At 46.1% G+C, this 21,195-nt stretch overlaps 1 protein-coding gene across 3 annotated transcripts in view; it reads left to right on the top strand.

Annotated features, from left to right (window-relative positions):
- PIEZO2 (piezo type mechanosensitive ion channel component 2) overlaps window positions 1-21,195 on the top strand; it is a 351,580-nt gene that overhangs the window by 44,229 nt on the left and 286,156 nt on the right. For all 3 annotated transcript variants that reach the window (XM_060119106.1, XM_060119107.1, XM_060119108.1), the window contains exon 2: window positions 16,385-16,480. In XM_060119106.1, the coding sequence (XP_059975089.1) occupies window positions 16,385-16,480 (96 nt within the window). The remainder of the gene's footprint in view (window positions 1-16,384; window positions 16,481-21,195) is intronic.

Raw genomic sequence — 21,195 nt, forward strand, 5'->3', positions numbered from 1 at the left:
GTACCCTTCTTATCTCTATGCTGTAGATGGGATAGTGGAGCCAGAAGGTTCTCACCAGATGAGTTGTTAGATCATTTTTGCCTTGGAATACGTTTTCAATATAAACATCCCTCATTAATGCCAGGGCTTAAAGCAATCTAGTAATTTTTCTCCACTACACCTAAATGTTTATTAGGGGATATTTCTTTTTCTTTTTATTTTTTGTGGTACGCGGGCCTCTCACTGTTGTGGTCTCTCCCATTGCGGAGCAGAGGCTCCGGATGCGCAGGCTCAGCGGCCATGGCTCACGGGCCCAGCTGCTCCGCGGCATGTGGGATCTTCCTGGACCGGGGCATGAACCCGTGACCCCTGCACCGGCAGGCGGACTCTCAACCACTGCGCCACCAGGGAAGCGCTATTAGGGGATATTTCTTGTTTACTTTTAAACAGAGACCAGAGAGGCAACATTTCACATGTACTAACACGGGGATCCCTGAAGCTGTATGCTCGTGGATTTCTTAATGAATGGACCTTCTCTGTATGAACGTGTGAGGCTGTTTGAAAGACGACTGTGACTTGTGCAGCCCCTCAGAGGAAGCAGGATGTGTGGTTGGGAAACTCTGATTGGAAAGATAAAATGCTTGTGCGTCTATTTTTGCCTTGTATTTATACTTTAAGCTTATTGGGCAGTTTGCCTGGAAGTAATTGACTTCCCTTGCCCTCTCCCTCTCCCCTGACCACCCCCCCCAGCCTTTTAGGTCCAGAAAAGGTTTCCAGAGTATTTGGTCAGTGCAGTCAGTGGACACTGTGAAGCCCTTAGACCGTGCGGAATTGGTGTGTCCTTCTTGGAGGGGTCTCACATTCACTTCCATTTGCAAGCTTAAAGCCAAATATAAATACTTATGTTTCATTTTGATTTTAAGGGGCAGTTTGTGTTTCTCCCTCCCTCGTCCTTCCCTCTCTCTCCTTTGTCTCCTGGCCATTTACTCTGTAGACCCAACTTGGCAGTCAGCTTATCAGAGGTCAGAGGGGACTTCTGTAGTCTGTTCCAGGAAAAGGGCCCTGTGACAGATGCTCCGAAATGGAGAATCAATAGGAAAGAGAAACCTTGGCTAGTGGGATGAACATGAGGCACAAACCAGCAGAATCAGAGCACTGGGGCCATTGCTTTCCTGCTGTGCCTTTTCCTCTCGGAAGGGTTCTGCCTGGCTGGTCGATACCTCGAGGCCCGTTTCTGAATTTCGAGTTAAACCCTTGTGTGCTTGCCTCTTCCCTGGGATGAGAAGAGGGATGGGAAAATGTTTGACATCTTCTATCACAATCGTGCGATCCCTCTGAGACCAAATCTCATGAGATCAATAGGCTTTCTTTGTAGGACTTGAGATGGTCTGGGCTTTTATCAGAGCCTGAGTATTGGTGGCGGTGAAGGTCTGGCACAGGAAGCAGAACTCAGAAAGGTTTGCATTTGAAACACTACTCACCTCCTCAGGCCCTGTGGACAGAAAGGAGAGCCTCCTCTTGTCGAGGGCCTCTGTGAAGACTTCTTGATTGGATGGACTATTTGAAGAGGTAGATGGACCCTCCACCTGTCCACACGCTTTGCCATCAGCTCAACGAACCATGTGCCGGTTCGAAAGCTGTGTGATGGAGTTAACAGAGATTGGCCAGCACCCAGCACACAGCTGCTGTTCTGAAATGCTTGGATGGTGGTTATTATTCCTTGGATGAGGAATGATTCCCTCACCCACCCCCATCATTTAACCTGAAATTCTTGTCTCTTAAAACAAATTTTAGGAGTTTGGGCCATCAAATTATTGTACATCCTTTCCTCGTTATTTTCCAAGTCCTGGGATGGGAAGGTGTTTGGGGAGGTTATGGAGGCCGTCGGGAATTCTTTGCAGACTCACCAGCCATCACTGCTCCATAGTCTTATCTCTTGTTGAGGGAATAATTTCTCAAACTCAGTTATGTCTCTTCTATTGGAGATGGTCCATCACACCTTGTGTTCTCCTGGGTTAGTTCAATCCAAGGACAGGTTTTAAGTCTTACAAGGCAGGTCCTCAGTGTACCCTGTCAAGAATTCTATCGTCAAGATGAGTTCAGGGCTTCCCTGGTGGCGCAGTGGTTGAGTCCGCCTGCCGATGCAGGGGACACGGGTTCGTGCCCCGGTCCGGGAAGATCCCACATGCCGCGGAGCGGCTGGGCCCGTGAGCCATAGCCGCTGAGCCTGCGTGTCCGGAGCCTGTGCTCCGCAACGGGAGAGGCCACAAAAGTGAGAGGCCCGCGTACCGCAAAAAAAAAAAAAAAAAAAAAAGAAGAAGGAAACACAGGAAGCAGTGGGTTTTAGTACAAAGGCGAAGAGAGAACCAGGAAGGAAGAAGCAGTGGGGGGCTGCCGGCAGGCGGTTGCACCTGGATCCTGAGCAGGCACAGAGGCGGCAGGTGGAAGGGTAGGAGCAGCTGGGCACGTGGTCCCGGATGGCACGCAGAGCCCTCTTATTGCCACACCTGTGTCCAACACGGAGGAGCCTGGGAGGAGGATGAATACCTGATGGAGACAGACAGGAGTACAGCTGAATTCCTGCTGTGGGAGGTCAAGTGCTCTTGATGAAGAGTTTGGGGACGAGGGAGGAAGCGGGGAGGCCTGGATCGGGGACCAGCACTCTTCTCACCGATCACAGGAAGCACCGGGGCGTCCACTTGGCTTCTCCCTGTCCATTGAGCTTACAGACTCCTCGAGCACCAGCCCCGTGTTCTTATTTCTTTGCAGAGGAAAAACACTCTCATTGTCTAGAGTCAGAAAAATATATTTAGATTCTAACGAAGAAAGACCAAGTGTATGGCTTGGGAGAGAGATGCCATGAGCCCAGAGTTCCGCCTGCAGAGAAGGTAGACTGGTCCCGAGCTATCGTCACCCAGGCTCTGCCGGTGCTCAGGGCTGGAGGTGACACTGAAGAGGATGTGGCCGATTTCCTGACAAGCCACAGGCAGGACTTGCCACTCATTTTTATCCAAAACATACAAGACATGTTATTCCAGGAAAAAACCTTGGGGATGGAGGTGCAGTTTTGAATTAAAAATCCTGTTTTCTCTTAAATAGGACATTTTCAGCTCCTTTACCTCTTTCCATTAAAAAAAAACCCGTTGGATTATTTATTTGCTTCATTTTTTAAATTGCAAGATATTTTGGTTGGAGAAACAGGCCTCCATTCTCACCACATAATAGTGTTTTCACGTCTGTCACTTCCTTCAGGATAGTTACTGGCAAATTTGCAAATTGATTCTTATTGTTCTGGTATTTATAATAACTTCCTTGTCCTCCTGTTTATTTTTTCCACTTACTTATTGGTCTCACTAACCTGTTATTAAGATTTCCATGTTGAATTTTACCACTAGAATAAGCAAGATGATGTTTTTAAAAGTCAGCTTCACATCAATTTTTACGGCAACTAATAAGTTTAATATTTCCCACTTTTGACATATTATCAATTTTCAGAAACTGGTGTATATCATAATAAATATTATTTTCTTGTATGTCACGTCAGTCCAATTCAGTACAACATGTATTTAACCATCTCTCACTCTGTGTTGGGACATTGTACTAAATGCTGGGGGTGCAGGGGATGATTTATAGTCTCTGTCCTGGGTGGTTCAGAGGCTTCAGGTCACCACACTCACCATTAGGGTTTTCACTGTGGGGAGGTATGCCTCCCCGCCTCCTCCCCTTCCCTCCCTCCCTCCCTCCCTCCCTCCCTCCTTCTTTCCTTCCTTCCCTCCCTCCCTCCCTCCCTCCTTCCCTCCCTCCCTCCCTCCCTCCTTCTTTCCTTCCCTCCCTCCCTCCCTCCCTTCCTTCCTTCCTTCCTTCCTTCCTTCCTTCCTTCCTTCCTTCCCTCCTTCCTTCCTTCCCAAAGCAGGATTTTTGTGTGCCAGTAAGCATTCCAATTCAAGTATGCTTTAAAAAATGGTTTTTTTATACACTGTGGGCTGGACCCTCAGGCTGTGAATCGTGTGGGCTGCCAGCTGGAGCAGGTCCTGGGCCCACCCTGAGGAGGGCTACAGAACAGAGGAGGAGATGGCCACAAAGGTGGCTTCTGTGACAGACGCTGACACCTCTGATTCCCAACAAGCTACGGATTGGTTCAATTCAGTGTGTTTTGACATTCCTACATCTTGGCTTATGTGTTTGATATAATTTACTAGGACCAAATTGTGCTCTTTTTCCTTTGAAATGGCTGGATTATTGCAGTCTGGAAGAGGCCTCTGGGAGAGGAGTTTTGGGGGCCCCAGGGGTGTATTTCTAAAGAAAATGAGTAAGAAGAAGAAGGCTGGAGTTTGCTGTTCTTTCCTTTCCAGGTTGTATTTCTGGGCAGTCTGCTTCGAAAATTAACATGTTCCAGATGAGAGCTGAGAAAATACAACAACAACCAACTTTAGTTCTTTTTCTGAGAAAAAAATGAGTTATTTGCTCTTTAGGATTTATTTGTGCCAAGGAAGGGCCAGTCAACTTAGAAATGCAGAATCACCTCAGAATGGTGTCCTTTCCCAAAGAATATTATCAGCACTTGTGATCTCGATTCCCCTTCCTTTGGCTGCCAGCTACCTGTTCATGTGATGTTTTAGTTCTTACTGATGAGATGGGCGGATGTTACTTGGTTGTTGGCCATGATGTTGTGATTTACGCCAGATCGTTGAATTTGGTTTCGAGAGGTTCCTCCCCATTTTTATTTTAACTAAAGGAGAAATGGAAGAAAACACTGGAGGTCCTGAGGGCATGTTGGATTTAAAGGGGTCAACTGGAAACCTTTTGCTCCCAGCCCTTTATCTCCAGACCCAGGGGGACATCTAGCCTCACCCCTAGATCACGCCTGGTTAGTGCTGTCCCAGCTGGGAGCTGTGCCCCGCCAGCAGGGAAGTGGCCCCAGGATGGCTTAGGACGTCTGCAAAATCCTTTCAGCTCATCCCACCTGTTATTTAAGCACTGCTGATTCAACCAGCCTCTAATAACATTAAAAAATTACACCTGGCACAATTCCTTTTCTGTGATGGGAAGTTGAAGCTTGGTGTATTACTGGATTTGTCCAATGCAGCTCTATTGGGATTCACATTTTGATTTCCTCTTAGTTGCCACCAAGAAGGAGTCAGGCTATGAGGTTCAATTTTTGCTAAAGCTGGACACTGAAAGTGTATTTCCTCACTTTCTTTGTGCGGTATATAAGGTTAATAAATGTCTTCTCACTCCCCAAAGCTGCCCAAAGCCTCATAGAACTTATTGTGGTGACGTAGAATTTGCATTGAATCCACTTGTAGGAAAAAAGTGGTTAAGACCTGGAGTTTAACTTCATATACCTTTTTCTTCCAAGAGAAGCTCCCTGAAGTGTGACTTCATTGTGACAGAAAAGGTTCATGATTCAGGAAGCTCTCTTGTTTCTTGCCTCTTCCTGGACGCCTAAGTGGAAGTTAGTACCCAAATATTATTTTTCTAACAGATACTTTTGTTTCATCCCTTTTGAATATTGTTGTTGTAGCCATGTCATTATGTGAGCCAGACTGAACATTGCAGAGTCATCTGTTTGGTGAAAATCATTGAATATTTACACCACTAGTCAGATACGACAGCTTTTCTCAGATCCCTCCATCTCTAAGGGCAATGGAAGTCCCGCCTTTCATTCCTTTCTTCATTGTGCACCATTGTCATGTGATTGTAATGTGAGAGGTACTCTACTAGGCACCTGAAGACACAGCGAAGGCACAGCCCTGCTCTTAAGGGGCTTACGGTCCAGTCAAGGTGACATGTTTACAGGGTGAAGTACTACAAGGCCACGTGGAGCCAAGTCATAAGAGTGATGGAGCCAAAATGTGATGGGTGTTCAGAAATGGAAGAGATTACTATTCCTTAACTTTGATTTTATTTTAAAATACAAAATGTACACATACCTTTAATAAGAAAATTTAACATTATTAGATAAAAAGCCACTGTTTTCCCTCCTTCAGTTCCTCTTCCCAGAGGTTAATGGTCTGATATATTCTTCCAGATGTTTTCTGTGTGCAGAGAGGGTTGGCAGAGTGGAGGGGTTAAATCCCAGTTTTGCCTTGACCTTGAACAAATTACATATCCTTTGTGAGCCTTAGTTTCCTGAAAATGGGAATACTTATTGAATATTGTAAATATCAATCTCGTAGACCTGTCGTATTGTGTACAGTTTTATAACCTAGGTTTTGACGGATTGTTTGGTGAACATCTTTCAATGTCTGTGCACATGAGCAGCGGCCATTCTTTGTGAATGTGGCACAGAGTTCCTGGTGTGGCAGTCCTTACTGAATTATTCCCTTATTGCTAGACAAGTGTGCTTTTTTATTCAGAGAAGATTACATTTTATTGGGTGATGAGGGCATTCTGTGGGAGGAGACAGACGTTTGAGTGAGCTTGAAGGATGCTTTGGGATTTGGGAGGCATGGTTGGGCAGAGGACATTATGGGTTGGCAAAGAAAGAGACAGGGATTTAGTTACTCTTTCAGTAAGTATTTACTGACTGCTTACTATGATTAGAAATGGGCATAGAAACTGGAAATAGAGGAATGAACAGGAGGGAGTCTGTTCCGACGTGGCTGAACATGCACTTGGGGACATGCACTTGGGGAATGGCTAGTGGTGGGTTTGGGTAAAAGGGGGTGTGTGTCTAAGGACATGCATTGTTGTCTGAGCTGTTCCTGGGCACAGGCCAAGAGCGGAAGGGTTCTGCAACCTCCCTGTCCCTGTGAAAACTGACCAGGTGACCTAGCGATGACATTTGTGGAGGTAACCCAGCCTCGACAGAGTTTTGAGAGGAACCATCCAGCTTAGCCTCAAAAGGGCTCATGAGTCATGCCTACTTTTTGGAGATAGACTAGGATAGCAAAGCAGTCTCACTTTGAGGACTTTGGGGAAAGTTCTGACACATTATGGGTCATCTAGTAAATCCAGGGCATAGCGATGGGTCAGGAAAGGTCATCTATGCTTGGAAATTTAGGAGATCCAAAACTTCATTTATTGACCAAAAATTAAACGCTCTCTCATGGGTCAAGGCCATGAGCTGATGGAAGCACGTATCGTAAGCTTAAACATATTCCTGGAATAATTAATTCTCCAAACAGAGCATCCCACTGGTGGTCTTAAATTACCTTAATTTTATAAGGTGGGAGGATGTAGTGTGTATTGAAAAGTAGGGCAGTGAGAGAGAGCAGAAGGCAGAGGCATCTGGGGATGGGATGAAGCTGGGTGGGATGCCCTGAATGTCCCTGTGGTTTGTCCACCACCAGGAGTGTGTGGTGCCCCACTCCATCCTCAGCTACACGGACTTTGAGTGGGATTAGCATTCAGAATGAGGAGGAAAGGACTGAATGCAAAGTCAAAGGCTGTGAGTCTGAGTTACAGCCCAAGCAGATCTGGTGGAGAAGCTGTTTTTGAGGTGTGAGTCCAATTCCTCGCTATTTTGGACATTGTTCTGGGAGTGAGGGTTTCACACTGTGGTCAGAGGCTGCTCTTCATCGCTCTGGTATCAGAAGCATAAACCCCAGACAGAGCTGAGGGCTGAATACATGCCATAAGAGGTGTGTCTGTTTCTCTGGCACCAGAAATATTTGAAGGCAATAACGCTGGCTCCATATATGTCAGGGAAGAGGGTCTTCCTAGGAAGAAGCAGGCAAGATGTCAAAATAAATTTATCAACCTAAAAGCAGTCCTTTTTAATCAGTTTTCAGCCATATTAGTTGTTAAACGAGATACTGTGTGAGGCCGCATTGTGTGCTAAGGATGGAAGAAATAGGACTTCATGGTCGGCAGCTAAACTGACTTCTTTTCATGCTAATGAACACACCAGTACAGGGAGGATGCTGCCAAGAATAATATAGAATATTCTGAAGCCTACAGTGAAAGTCTGCAAAAAAAATCTCATTTTACTGAGTTCTTGAAAGAAGGAAACTGTGGCAGCCAGTAAATTAATCCTGTTATTAAAAGCCATGCCGCCTACGTGAGCCTACATACACATGTACATACACATATATTCTCCAGCCCTGGTGTCTCCTTTTCTATAGCTGTCTCAGATTGCTCAGGGGCCAGCATGTGGGAGGCCCTTGAACATCAGGGGATAGAATGGCATTGCAGCAGATTTCTCTTATTTCTGAAATGAAAACGACATTTAGTCTCTACTCATAATGCAGTCCAGTAAGCCAGTCCCAATTTATTTCAGATTGAGTGGTATGAACTCCCTAATATTTGACTGTTTTTCTTATATGAAGCCATCAAATTCAATGGTTCATCCTAATAGTTTAAGACATACTGAGAGCAACATAAATGGAGGAGTAACTTTCCAAATTTGAAATCTTGCTGCATCTTATAGATGGTAAACTTGTGAATCGGACTTGGCATGAAAAATCTAAGTAACCAGAAATCCAGTAAGGAGCTTTGCTGTTTTATTAGGGTTCTAAGCACTTCTCTTCTGTTTTTCAGAGGACCAGTCATGTAAAAATCCAACTATAGTGAATTGGTAGTCCAATAGAATTTGTATATATTAGGAAGATAAGTTAACTTTTGGGAAAATTACAGAACAGTAGTGTTAATTAAAAATGAGATAGAATGAATAAAGTGAAGTTAGTATAAAATTAAACATGAGGGATCATCAGCTCTCTTTAAAAATTTTACTGAGGAGAATAAGTTTTAAATTCTTAAAGATTAATAATTTAATGTTTATAGACTAAATAGATATAATCTTGATAGATTAAATCTTAATTGCAATTAATAATTAAAAAATTAAAAGATGAATCTACATTCTGCTAGTAATAGAATAGTAGAGAGGTATAGTGGTCCAGTTATAAATTGTTGAATTACATAAAAGTGAGTTGAGACTACTAAGTTAAAAGGTACCTTTCTCACATGAGAATAAATGTGTATATAAAGCATGATGAGTGATACCTGCAGAAATCAGTAAATACAGAGACACAGACCTAAGTGACTCTCGATGTCCCCGTTCACAAACACTAACTCTCCTCTTCAAGAGATTAAAAAAGAGCTACTATGATGGGTAGGTGAAGAAACAGTTTTAATGCTTGACCTTTCTCTGCATTCACTTGCCCAGCCTAATTTCTTACTCATCACAGTAGTAAGAGAGCAAGTTTTATTTTGAGGAAGCGTAGGAGCTGTGGATTTAAATGCAGGGCTCTTCATACTCAGAGTGAAATAGATCTGATTTCTAATATAAGTGTTCAGAAAGCTTAAGGAATGATTTATTAGCGTAAAAGCTTTATTTTCTCATTGCAATCACGAGAGACCGTCTGTGCTATTAATCTCTGGATCAGGTCGCCAGGTCAAGCTTGAGCATGGGATTTGCATTTTAAATATGACCACTTTCTATGAATAATTTGTAAAATTGTGAATGACATATTAAAAGATATTTTTAAAGGAGGAAAGAGTTAGCACTGTATTCTTTCTTTAAAATTTATTTTCTGCAAAGTGTACAATCAATCAGGATGAGTTTACAAAACTCAAACTTTTAATACTGTTAATAATATTCGATCAGGTATATATTAAATTAATTAAAATAGAAAAGACAATCCTACCCTTTTAAAATAATTAAAAAGGCAACAAAGTTTTAAACTCATGTGGCTAAAAAAAATCACACTAAGATTTTAGTGACCATCTGGTTCAACTCATATTTTACAGATTATACCCCAGGTTGTTTGGAAAAAAAGTAGAAAACTCAGACCAAAGGCTTTTATCCTTTACAAATAAGATGCTTTCACCTTATTTTTCCTTAGATTCCTTAAAATTTTTAGTAAACTGAGTAATGGTTATGATTTTCTGCTAAAACAGTTTGATTCTAAGTTCTATTCCCTGTAAAGTCCTGTTTTCCTGGAGGCTTTACTCTAAAATTACATTCTTTTAACTAACTTCTATAATGAAATTAACACCCAATATATATTTTTCCCAGCTTCATTGAGATACAGTTGACATGTAACATTGTGTAAGTTTATGTATTGATTTGATACATCTGTATGTTGCAAAATGATTACCTCTGCAGCTTAGCTAACACCTTCACCACATAATTACTGTTTCTTTTATGTGATGAGAGATTTCTGATTTTTGAAGTGTCAGAAACATGTGACTGATGGATTCAGTGTTGACTGACAGACTCCCTGGAACAAAGTCAGCTTTCATATATCTCTGGATAAAAAAGTAATGTTAAAATATAGGGACCGTTTCTACATGTGTTTTCTTATTTGATGAATATTTCTGTCCTCCTCTGTGTCCCACATGTGTGAACACACTCATGTTGGCATGGGAAGCATAGGGCAGGCACTTCATGGTAAGAGTGTGTGGGCAGATGTCTGCCTTCCTGAACTGTAGTGGGAGGGACCATCTGGTGTCCTCTTTCTTGAAGAACTAATTTTTGCAACCTTCTGAAGGAAGCACTTGGGACAGGACCTCCGCTGGATGTGGAGGTCAGAGATACAGGAAGAAAGAAGGGAGTAATCTTGTCTTGCCTGTCGGCTGCCTAAAGCATCACCACGTGAAACAGGAGTATGTCCTGGGGGAAAGAATTTACACAGACAATGAATGAGGTGACTTAGCAGCCTTTCCTGTCTCTCATTTCTTTGATGGTTTTGCTTCCTTAGGAAAAATCTGCAATTGTTGGGGTTTTTTTTGTTGTTGTTTTTTTTCTGCTGCATTGCAAGTATTTTGCAGCTGCTTCTCTTGTCATTACTATTTTTATAAAAATCACTATCCTTTTAAAAGCCATTGATTGCTTCAGAGCACAGAAGGAAAAATATTAAAAGTGTAAACACAAAATAATTCTAGAATCACTGAACTGACTATTTTGTCTCTTGGTACTGAAGTTGCTTATTCTGAATAATGTGTATCTACTGTTCTGGCAACTGTTAAAATAAATAAAGCATTCTAAGGTCATAAAGAGTGTTTAGAATGTACTTAGTTGAAATGGAGGTTCTAAACATTTAAGCTTTGTTGTTTCACAGGCCATTCATGGTGAGGGGCTCTTTGGCTTTGCTGAACGGCGTGGAGGAAGAGAGGACACGTTTTTGCTAAAATATTCAGCTCTGAGGGCACTTACCTTTAATAACATAATTAAGATTATTACCTTCAACTATTATGGAAGTTAAAGTGTGCACAAACCTCTTTGTCATCGTGTAATACATGGGAAACTAGTACACGTGTATTGCAACACAAGTATTTTTATAAATGTTACGCGGCCATCTTAAACATTTCCTATTTGCAAGAGATTTTCCCCTTTCTATATTGATTAAACTCTAAGCTGTCGGTCACATCAATCGTTTCTCCAACTTGCAGAGTTTTTCCTAAACTTCCCATCAGTTTTCACCTCTAGAAAATGAAATGGGTTAATGAGATCAGTCCAGTTGTTTACAGTTGACATGGCAGCGCTCATGTTTATAATGCTCTTCACTTGATGACTTATCTCGCAGTTTCTAATTGTGAGCTCTCTAGTCCTGGCAAGGTCTTTTTTGGGGAAATTCCTGTTGTCATCCTTTGAGGGAAATTTCCATATAATTTTGGATGGTTAAAACCAGGTAGAAATAGTGGAAAAGATAGTGCATTCTTGGCTAAAGTGAAGAACCTTTTTCCTTAGAACACCTTGATCTGCACTGTAAAAAATTGTACTGTCAACAATAAAATCCTTGAGGCAGGGGACAGAGGTCCAGGAGCCTGGATGGCCCACGAGAGGCATGGGTACCAGCATCTGATAGCTTTCTATAGGAGCAGGGCTGTGCTCTGGGACTCCAGGTCCTAGGCCAAGACAACATTACTCTGGATAAAGGAGCATTGCTCTTTGCCTTTGGAGGCTTTTCTAGCTCGAATGTGCCTTACTGACAAGTTCAAAGGCATATTTTGCTCTAGGTGGGTAATGCACTTAGATATGGCATTCAGAGTCCCCATAAGCTCGGGTGACTCCTGGGTAGCAACTTCACACATAAAATAAAGCAGAAAATTCAGCAATTAGGCCACTGTCATCAATCAAACTGGATAATTTTAGACAAAAATAAACGAAGGTGGATTTTTAGAAGTGGCTTGATTTTGTGTGTGTGTGTGTGTGTGTGAAAGGTTGGGTATTAGTCATCTGTTGCTGCATACAAATTACCCAAACATTTAGCAGCTTAAAGCAACAAACCCTGCTGCGGAGTTTCTGGGAGTCGGGAATCCGGGGAGGTTCAGCCCGTGCCTCCGGCTCAGGCTCTCACAGGCTGCAGTCAAGGCCGGTCAGGATGTAGTCAAGGCCGGTCAGGCTGCCATCTCTGGGGGACTTGCTTCCAGGCTCACTTGTGTGGCCGTTGGCTGGTGCGGGCTGGCTGCTGGCTGGAGACTGCGGCTCCTTCCCTCCGGGCCTCTCCTCGGGACAGCTTGTAGCCTGGTGGCTGGCTCCACTCAGGGACCAAGGGGCACCCAGGGTAGAAGCCACCAAGAGCTATCCTCCTTCTTTCACTGACTCTGGTCACTGGCAGGGAGCCCCTGGGTCCAGCCCACACTCAGGAGCAGGGGATCACACATGGGGACCATTTAGAGGCTCCCTACCACCCTGGGTCGTCCTTGCTTCTCTTTAAGCATTTGGGACTTTGTTATAAATAATGGTAACTCAAGGTTCTGCCCTGAGAACCCAAGAGTGGTCTCCCTTCTACCCCCTGCAAAGTTAGTCATTGGGAATTTCCTAAGTTTACACATTTCCACTGTGCATTATATGGAACCTTACAGAACGAAGTTATAAAACTGAAACAGCGACAGACATCCTGTGGAGATAAGGTTCTGGCCCCCTGAGCCCCTGACAGTTACCCGGGGACGGGTCAGGCAGGTGAGGACGTGGAGCTGAGGCCGCCAGGCTTCCGGACGGAGGCGCAGGCTCAGGACGAGCTCCCAGGCTCCAATCTCAGCCAGGCCACTTGCTGTGCTTCCTACTCCTGCTGCTTTGTCATGTGGAGAGAGAAAGAGAGAGTAAAAACAGGGTCTGTGAAAGGAGGGTGGTGAGAGTGTGAGTTAATGCACAGTTAGGGCTTGACACAGGGCGGTGCTCCTGTGAGCTGATACTGACATGAACTCACAGCAGACACACGCCCTGGGCACCCTCTTTAAAGTGATACCGTCATACAAGTAAGCTCTAGTTTTCTCTTTACCCAGAAATACACAGAATTAGGTAATTTTGCTGCACGATGTGCATTCACATTAAAAAGCCCAAGGCTAAAATCAAAGCAACATTCCACTTGATTAAATGTTTATTTGGGGCAGTGCCAGTGGTGGTGTTTTGATGCTATTGGGAAGGCTGTAGCCTTGTTACCCTGGTTTCCTTTTCAGGCACGCTTGTGGCTTTCATTCCATTTCACTCACTTATTCCTGTCTATTCCTTTTGTGAGCCTGAGAACCTCCTGTCCCCCGGGCCCTGGAGGTAACAGAGATGGTCACAGACACGTGGACAAACGCCCGTGACCCTGGATGAGAAGAGCTCTGGGAGAGGTGCCCCCAGCAGAAGGAAGGCACCTGGTTTGGGGGAGGAAACACTGGAGCAGAGCAGGAACAGGCTGGATGCAGGAAGGTGGTCCAGTGCCTTCGAGGCCTTGAGGCCAGAAGCAGCACAGTGCAGGGCTGTTCAGCCGGGCAGCCGCTTGGAAGGCAGGATGTGTGTCGCTGGGACAGGGAGCTGCAGGCCCAGGCAGGAGCCAGGCTGCAACCTTGATGGAGGGTGAGATGCATCACTTAGTCGATGTTGCAGAGTGGACACTGAGTCCTCTGATCCCTCCCAAGGCCCATGTGACCCGGCCCCATCCAGGACTGCCTGGGCCACCGCGGGCCAGGGGTAGTCAGACAGGCTGGGGGCTTTGCTGCCACGTGACCTGCTGCTCATGGGGTGGCTGGTCACCCCCTCACTGCCTCACCTCAGGGCTTGGCTTTCACCTCCTGGGCGAGCCCTGCCTTCAGTGCTCCTAGGGGATGCAGTGGCTGCCTCCTCCACCCCAGGGCCCTGTCCCCCTTGCCCCTCCCCACCCCCTGTTCTTGTTTACAGGGTGCTTATCTTCCAGCATGGCTTGCAATCTTCTATTGTGCTTATTGTTCACCATACATCTCCCCTCCTGAAAGTGAAGGATGCTGGTCAGTCCCAAGGATATAGTATGTGCTCAAAAAGTATTTAGTGACTGGATGAATAACCAAATGTCTTTTGGGTTGTTAAGGAACATCAGCTCTGGATGAGAAGTAAGAGACAGAAAAAATAGCTAGAAAGACAATCCAAACATGGGTTCTTGCTCTTTTATTTTGCCTCATTTATACATTTTCCTGTCCAGTGATAGTGTGGAAGTTTCTTCCTGCTTTGGGTCTTTCATAAAGGAGGTTGGGAGTGGCCATGGCGGTAAACAAAGCTACCGTCATGTGCACGACCCCCGCGGGATGAAAAAGCACTTCTGTTGATTCCTTCCTCCCCCCACGGCATCCCTCACTGTACCCTGCTTGCCTGTCATTGTCCAAAGGAAGCCACCAGCAGCCAGAACCCCATCTCTTAATGCCATGTGCATCCCACTCTGGTCTGTGCCCAGGTCCCAGACGCTCTGACTCTGCGGGCAGGAGCACCCAGCCTTGCCCGTGCTGTGTCTCCCCAGCTCAGCCCTCTGTGGCCTTGTGAGCCCCTGCACAGCCTTCTTGTTTCCTGCTCCTGGTGATGTTCCCCTTGCGCTTCCATCTCTCAACTCCCATCCCCCTGCTGGGTCTGCATCCCTCTCTGGAGGCTGTCCTGGACACCCTCACAGATGATCAAATGACCAACCCCTCTCTCTGTTGTAGTAAACTTCTTCTGTGAAAACTTTTCTTGTGAAAATGGACTTCCCCGTTTTTTCTCCTATCTGTCCTCTATTTTCTGCTGCCTTTTTCTTCCGTACCTGCCCATTTCCCCTTCCCCATCTCACCCCCCTGTCCCCCCATGTAGGCAGCTGCCTCCCCTTGTTGCTGTGGCCTTTGGGGAGTCCATCCCCTCTTGTCCTGCCCGCTCACCCCTCTGCTCAAGGCCCATGTCCGCTTCCCTCTGAGGTCACTGAGCAGCGATCCTGCCCACACTGTCCCTTGACTGTTTCCATCAGGGCTGAGTCCCACGGTTGGATTCCGTGAACGTGTCTAAAGGAGAACTTACCACTTTCTCCTTAAATGTCTTATTTTCCTCCACGCCAGGAATCCTTATCACCGCGGTTGCGATCCTTGGAGTCACTTTTGTGTAATTTCTCTTCACATCTCTCCATATTTATTGTACCAAATGCCTTTTTATTTCACGTACTGTTTCTTAAGTTCCGTTGTTTCTGCACCATTTACACCTTGTTGCTGCAACACTGACGTTTCCCTTCCCACCAGTCCAGCCCACGTGCAGTCTTAGATTACTCCTTCTGAAATGTTTTCTCCTGATCCAGATGGTCAGGGACTAGTTCTTTCAGCTCCACTTCCTCTCCGACTAACTTTTGTTCCAACACTTCTCCATCCTGTGAATCCGTTAAACCGATCTCATCCACACACACATACTTACTCCTTCTCCCCCTCAGCCGTTCTTTATTCATCCAATACGTTTATTTTTAATTGCTGTAAGGCGCTCATTTTCTTTCTCCATGGATGCTGCACACCACCCTCTCCCTGTCTGGTAACGAGGACCCTCACCACAGTTGCTCGTGTTTTTGAGGGCTTCCCGGGTCTGAGACTCTGGCCAGGCGTTTAAACCTTCACTCCTCATCGTAAGCCTCTGAGTCCGAGACGGTTATTAGACCCATTTCATAGATGAGGAAGGGGAGCTTGGGGAGGGAAAGAGCACATCTCTGACCTGCCGTGCTCCCTTTAAGACGAGATACGCAGAGCAAGAAGCGTAGACTTGGGGCCTGAGTTTAGTTTTGTCTCCGTCACCTCCTCGCTGGGAGCACCCAGGGAGTGGGTGAGTCTGTGGGCCTGGGAGCCTTCCTTATCAGAAGGGGACTAATCAGATAACTGGGGTCAGGCCCGGCCACGGAGCATTTGGCAAATACTTTCTTTTCTTTTCTTCCCCTTCAGTCTCACCTCTTCTTCCATCCACAGCCTTAGACGAACGCCTCAAACCCTCACAGCCCCGTTGCCTATGTTTCCGTAGCAATTTTAATTTGCCCAGCTTACTCTGTGACGTATTTCGGGCCTGCCTTCAGTCAGGTACGCCGATGCTGCCCTCTTGGTTGGGTTCTAAGAGCAGGCACCGTGCGCTTTAATTCCTGTCTCTCATCACGCTCCAAGTAATGATGGGTACAGAATGGACGCTCCGTTTTTCCTTCCTGCTTGAAGATGTGCTCCAGAGATGCCGCCTGATGCCGTGATGCCCAAGGCCGTCCGTCACTAACGCCTCTCCCCTCTTCTCCCCCCGCAGCCTGTGCGTTCCGGTACAATGGGCTCTCCTTCGTCTACCTCATCTACCTTCTACTCATCCCCCTGTTCTCAGAACCAACCAAAGCCACCATGCAAGGTAAGAGACCTTTGCTCCTTTGTACCACAGCTGAGTGTGTCTGGGGGCTCCCCGGGGGCTGTCGTTATCTGATGGGAGAGATGCCGGTCCAGTGGGGAGCAGGGTCACACGTCTCAGCAGTAGAGCTGTGTGGCACTTGGTGGTGACATGTTCTTGTCACTCACACAGCTGTCTTCCCCGTACAGGTTCCCTGGCAGGCCTGTATCTGTAGGTTTGCAGACAGTCTGGAAGGGTTTGGCTGAGTCAGAGCAACTCTGTGTGCTGTCATTAAAGTGAGGCAGACGGTGATAACAGTGGCACAGATTTGTGTATTCTGTCTGCTGGGGAGAAGGAGGTGGCAGGCAGAGAAGGGGTCTCTGAGCCCCGGAGCAGGAGACCTGGGGAGGAAGCCGGGTGCGGCCGTGGCTCCTTCGCGTGTCAGCTGAGAGCTGTCACGTGTGCCTCCATCAAGTACAGAAAGGGAGAGATCCGAGTTCTCGCTTCTCAAGCGTGTGCCTGCAGACCTTTAGATCCCCCCGCCATTGCTCTGCAAGCACCTGAAGGCACGGAAAAGAAATAGTGCCTCTGTTTCCCGAGGCTCTGATGAGGAAGCCTGGTCTGGTTGGTACATTTACACATTTGAAGTTCTTCCACAAAGATAGAGGTTAAACCACACTGAGTTAACTTAATTAATTGTTTTTCAAAACAATGCCATTATGAGAAGTAAGGACTGTGCCCAGTGCCTTAGTGAGTGTGATGGCCGTACGTTTACGGGAAGGGATGGAAAGTTGGGTTTGACCTGGGGATGGCCATGGCTCCGGGTTGCCAGTTCACGGTGCTGACTCTTCAGGAAAAGCAGTACAGACTTGGTATAAACAGAGCATAAAATCATGACTTTATGTCTCCCATTCTCCCCCTGACTATTACATTGATTGTGGGTCTTTTGATCATTCATCCTAATGGTTAGGACTGCAGATGCTATGTTGATTTTCCTGCCTTAGGAAGAATCTAAATAATAGCACTTCTAAGTCACTTAAATCCTTAATACACAAAATTAAGAAGGGCTAGAGCAATGTGAGTCTATACAAATCCTCATCAAACCAAAAATATGCTGTTTATGGGACCCCACCCACCCCAGCCTCATTCCTAGAGTCCAACATAAGCAAAGATGTTTAAACAGAGTAGCTTCTGGCCTCAGAACCAAATTGATAACATACAGGTGACTCCTATTTCATGGCTGGGAGCTCATGTTTTAAAGAAAGAAGGTTTCATACATATTTAGCATTAAGTGCTTTAAAAATGAGTACCTGTTTGTACTCCGTTAAATGATCTATTGCTTTTCTATCAGGGTGTCCCCTTGTTTTACCTGGAAACCAGGTCAGTGGGATTCCCCTTCATACTTAATGTGATGACACCTGGCTTTGCCTTCTTCCCAAACTACCCAGCCCTGCTCTGCCCAGTGGTCTCTATAGGGGTGATGGTGGCCTGGAATGTGCTAAGCCGCACATCCTCTGTACCACAGCTGAGTGTGTCTGGGGGCCTCAAACTCTTCCTAAGGCAGGAAAATCAACATAGCATCTGCAGTCCTAACCATTAGGATGAATGATCAAAAGACCCACAATCAATGTAATAGTCAGGGGGAGAATGGGAGAGATAAAGTCATGATTTTATGCTCTATTTATACCAAGTCTGTACTGCTTTTCCTGAACAGTCAGCACCGTGAGCTGGCAACCCGGAGCCATGGCCATCCCCACGTCAAACCTTGTGTGTCCTTGTGTGTGTGACAGTGGCCCATTGTCTGTGCCTGGAGCACAGGGAGTCACACGGTCAGGAAACTCATAGGTGAAATGTGAAATCAGAGGCAAAGAGCAGCTCCTGTGTGTGGGGAGAAATATCCCGAATCACCAACGTGTCACAAGGTCAGAGCACAGACAGCATCACTGTGCACAGGTGTCTGCCTGTCTCCCTCCCAGGTGCTGAGAGACGAACAGCTCAAGGGGAGCCCGCAGGCATCTTTCCAGTCGGTACCTGGGGGCAGGGCTGGGATTGTGTGTCCTGTCCTTCCGTCCTTCCTGAGGGGCGTGGCTGAGACCTCATAACCTCATTTATTTGCTGTGTCTGAAAACGCACAGGGACTCGAGGGAGGGAGGCCCCCATATGACTTCTGTGAACATGTAGGACCCCCCATCCGGTGTTTCCACATCTGTGAGTCGAGGCACCCAGGCCAGGCGTTTCTTGTGGGGTCCTGGGCTTGGGCCATGTGGTCCAGGATGATGCCTGTGTGGTGTCCGTGCAGACGGTGATGGGCCTGGAAGGGTGATGGCTGTGTGGCTTTGCAGGGGGCCTCGGGAGTCACACACACTCGGCCTTTCAAGTTCCTGTTGATACTCATTTCTCACAAACAGGAAAGTCCAGTGTCACCTGGGAGAACCCAACGGCATCCGCTCTGCCTGGCGGTGTAGGGCCTCTGCCACACACGCACACACACGTACACACTTGTGCACACGCACACACTTGTTCACACGCACACACACGCACACACAGTCGCAGGCATGCACACTTGGGACCCGGAGGAGAGGCACCTTGAATCTGCCATCAGTCAGTGTGCAATTCCTCCCTCTCTTCTTTCTCCTTGGATTTCTCAGCAAGAGTCAGATGTTGGTGTAGTGTATCCCACAGTGCCCAGGGGGTCTCAGTGAAGCCTCTCTCCCTGGGCTGGGAGTCTCTCCACCCAGGCAGCTCTCTCGGCTCCTGGGATGCTCTCCTTGGCCCCTTGGCCTTCCAGGGTCTCACCCGAGGCTGAGCCAAAGCCCCACTTTGATACATTTATTCACTGAGTCCCTTCTTTTTTTTTTTTTTTTGGTACGTGGGCCTCTCACCGTCGTGGCCTCTCCCGCTGTGGAGCACAGGCTCCGGACGCGCAGGCTCAGCGGCCATGGCTCACGGGCCCAGCAACTCCGCGGCATGTGGGATCCTCCCAGACCGGGGCACGAACCCGTATCCCCTGCATCGGCAGGTGGACTCCCAACCACTGCGCCACCAGGGAAGCCCTCACTGAGTCCCTTCTAACGCACCCCCTTGGAGATGGGTAGGATTTTGCTGTTTTGTTTACTGCTGCATTTCCAGGACACGAGGCAGCATCTGGTGTGTAGCAGGCAGTCAGTACATATTTATGGAATGAATGAATGAACACGTTCATTTCTAGAGTCTAGAGCTCTGGGAGCATTTAGGAATGCGGCCCTAGTCCTCTGCTTCCCTCAACCTCCACGAGAGCAAATGTCACAGAACAGTTCATCACCTACACCTGTCTATCCTCTGGGGACAGAAGCTCGGGGCAGGGGGATAGGCTATGGGAGTTTGCTATTTGAGATTTATTGGGGATCAGGGAATATGAGTAATTGAAGAAATCAAAATGTTCTATGCTTTTCCTTACAACGTTAGGCATTTTATTTCAGCATGTGATACTGTAGGAAGGGCAGGAAATCTTTGCTTGCTGTTCAGTTAGCAGTGTGCTTTGCATTTAAATTGAGACTTCACTCCATTAAATAGGAACTAATATATAATTAACTTCAGGTAGTCCGAATATTCCAGGTTGATGAGATATTAAGTTCTTTAACCAGACGCATGTTAGGTTCCCTATACCTTATGTGTAGTGAGTACCCCCATCGGCCAGTATGGTGGGAGGGTTGGTATTTTCTTTGGATGAAATGTAAGTGGTAAAACGTACGAGATGTGGAAGAAGTCCATATACTGTATAAACTCATTACACACTGGCTCATGACAATATGACTGTTATTTTGAGGTACAACATTATTACTTTGAACGTCAGAGATTTAGAAATCTCAATCTCATAGCTAGTCCTAAGCTCAAGATTTTTCCTTGTGCTCTTTAGATATCAGCTAAGAATTGTGTGATTTCCAGCCTTTCTTGTTAAATAATATTTATATTAAGTAACCAATTACTAGAGAGCCAGTGGCAATGCCTACTAAGTATGTATTATTATTTACAGGCATCAATTAATTTAATTCCTACAATGACCTTTTGAGGGAGCTGCTATTATTATTAAAAACTATTATCAGAAATCCTCACGTTACAGACAAAGCCTGAGATCGGGCAGCGTAAGAACAAGCCCCAGGACACGGGTGCTGTGTGGGTGGCCACGCTTTTAACCACTGTGTTGTCTGACTCATGCCAGGATGGAACACCATTCTCAGGATCTGCAAGGGTGGAGGGAAACCCACTCGCTTAATAAATACTTGTTGGCTGATAGATTACCAGGCCCTGGGCACAAGCGTCTGGAGAGATAATATGGGTGTGTTTAAAGGAGACATTTTCATTTGCATCAGTGCAGATTGATGACATACGTGTATGTTATATAGAAAATACATCTTATTAAGTGTGATTGTTTATTTCTTTCAACAAATGTTCATTGAAAGACGGCCCTTCACGGAACACTATGTTTGGGTTTGTGGAGGATAAAAATGAGAAGAAAACATGGTTCTTCACTGGCATGGCCTCCCAAACACGCTGGCTCTTATGTATTTCATTGAATGGTAGCTCTTTCAAAGAGGTTGTCTTTGGAAGCCATAGATGTATTCCAGTGATTCTGTCTCAAATTAGTCCTCTGCAGTTGCCTTTAGAGTTTGCCTTAAACAGGCTCAATGGTGGCAAACCATTGTCCTTTTAAGGAGGGTCTGATCTCACAGTATTTGGAGTCAAGTTTGATGAGGGAAAAA

Source organism: Mesoplodon densirostris, chromosome 15 (assembly GCF_025265405.1).
Source record: "Mesoplodon densirostris isolate mMesDen1 chromosome 15, mMesDen1 primary haplotype, whole genome shotgun sequence".
In the NCBI taxonomy this organism is placed as follows: Eukaryota; Metazoa; Chordata; class Mammalia; order Artiodactyla; family Ziphiidae; genus Mesoplodon; species Mesoplodon densirostris.